Source organism: Carlito syrichta, unplaced genomic scaffold (genome assembly GCF_000164805.1).
Source record: "Carlito syrichta isolate Samal-C Ts95f unplaced genomic scaffold, Tarsius_syrichta-2.0.1 Scaffold270980, whole genome shotgun sequence".
Classification (NCBI taxonomy): domain Eukaryota; kingdom Metazoa; phylum Chordata; class Mammalia; order Primates; family Tarsiidae; genus Carlito; species Carlito syrichta.
In genome coordinates this window covers 94,139-95,928 of record NW_007215076.1, presented here as the reverse complement: position 1 = coordinate 95,928, position 1,790 = coordinate 94,139, and the positions used below count along the sequence as shown (strand labels likewise).

General features: G+C 51.9%; 1 protein-coding gene across 1 annotated transcript in view; it reads right to left on the bottom strand.

Moving 5' to 3' along the window:
- RAB11FIP5 (RAB11 family interacting protein 5) overlaps positions 1 to 472 on the bottom strand; it is a 35,906-nt gene extending 35,434 nt beyond the window's left edge. Inside the window, exon 1 of the mRNA XM_008052280.2 lies at positions 373 to 472. Within this exon, the coding sequence (XP_008050471.1) occupies positions 373 to 472 (100 nt within the window). The remainder of the gene's footprint in view (positions 1 to 372) is intronic.
- Between the last annotated feature and the right edge of the window lie 1,318 nt (positions 473 to 1,790).

Sequence of the window (1,790 nt, the reverse complement as noted above, 5' to 3'; positions counted from 1 at the left end):
CTTGGAGCGCGAGGGGGCGCGGCCTCTGCAGAGGGCTGGGCGGGGCTCCCGCGGTGGCCACGCCCCTGACGGGGGCACCGGGTGTAGCCCCAGGCGCGAGACACCCTCCGCCGGGTGTGGGACGCCGGTTCTACCCGCTCCAGCCAATCACAAACCTTCTCTCAAGGTTTCCCCTCTCCAAAAAGCCCTCGCCCTAGAAGGGTCCCGCCGCCTCGGACGGCCGTTCCCTTGGCGCGCTCTTGCGGGGCTGATGCGGACCCTCCTCCGACCCGCCCCTGGCCTAGAAAATGCCGGAGAGACACCGGAGCGATTCCCGCCCCGCCACGTGATGGCCCCGCATCAACGATCTGGAAGCAAGTGAACCGTTGCCACCTCCAATCTCCTGGCGCAAGAGGGGGCCAGGACGCGGCGAGGCCGCGGGGCGGGAGGCCAGGGAGCGGGGCTCATCCTCCGAGGACACTGCGACCGACATCCGAGTGATGAATAAATGAGTAACCACATTAATATTGAAGTGTTCGCTCCGAGCACTGGGGCCCAGGCGTCACGGGTTGGAAGAAATTACAGATTCTGGTGGAGGGGGTGGTGTTAAATAATTATGTCCTCCCATTAAGTGCCTACTGTGTGCCGAGCACTGTGTATGAGCAGCACGTTTGCTTTATTATTAAAGATAACAATAGCTAATCATTGTAGATGCTGAATTTCGACCAACGCTGGCCCATGTGCTGTATATGCATTACCTCATTTTATCTTCAGAGCAACTCTGTGGAGTATGGTTGTTTTGTTTAGTTTTGTTTTGTTTCAGTTGGAGTCTCATCCTCGTGCCCAGGCTGAAGTGCAGTAGCACGCTCACGGCCACCTCAGCGTTGACCTGCTGGGCTCCGGCGATCCTTCTGCCTCAGCATTTCAAGTAGCCCGGAACTACAGGCGCGGGCTATCACGCCCGACTAATTTTTTGATTTTTATTGTCGAGATGAGGTCTTGTCAAGTTGCCCAGGCTGTTCTTGAACCCGTGAGCTCAGGCAATCCCTTCACCTTGACCTCCCAAAGTACTGGGATTACAAGCGTATGGTTTTTATTCCTATTTTCCAGAAGATAAGATTGCAACTTAAATGAATCTGTCCAAGACCCATAACGGGCAGGGGTGAGATTTGAATCCACACAGGTGGCCTGTACTTTGTTATTATTTAACTTTCAGAGCCTGTACTTTAATATTAATAATTTTGGAGTAAAACGTAATGCACATAGCTAAAATAAATAAAATAAAATAGGACCAAAGGGCTTATGATGAAAAGCAAAACTCCCTCTTCACCCCTCAGTCCGGGAACACCACTTGAAGCCATTTGTGTTTTCAGGCCTAGTGGTCAATGCCCTATAGCTATATAATTACATAGCTATATCTGGATTTATCAGGACTAGCCACTATTTATTGCCTTCCTGCTGTGATAGCTAATGATTTAGCTGGCTCACACCCACTTCCCTCCCTCAATCTTATGTAGTTATGCTATTATTTTTAGTTCCTCTATTGGGTGTCTTATAATGGAAGCATGTATCTCTTCCTAAGAAGCCTCCACAGGACTCCTTGACTTTCCACTTTCCGGGCCATCTCTCCACCAGGAATATGGCTGTAGGAACCCAGTAGACCCTGAGACGCACGGGAGCATCCAACACAGGCCCAGTTCTGACAGCCTCCCTCTCTACTCTTCTGTCAGCAGCCTGGGATGGGGGAGTACTTGGCACTGAGCCCATGGTCCAGCATCCCTGCTGATAACACCTAGCTTTGGAGACAGCCA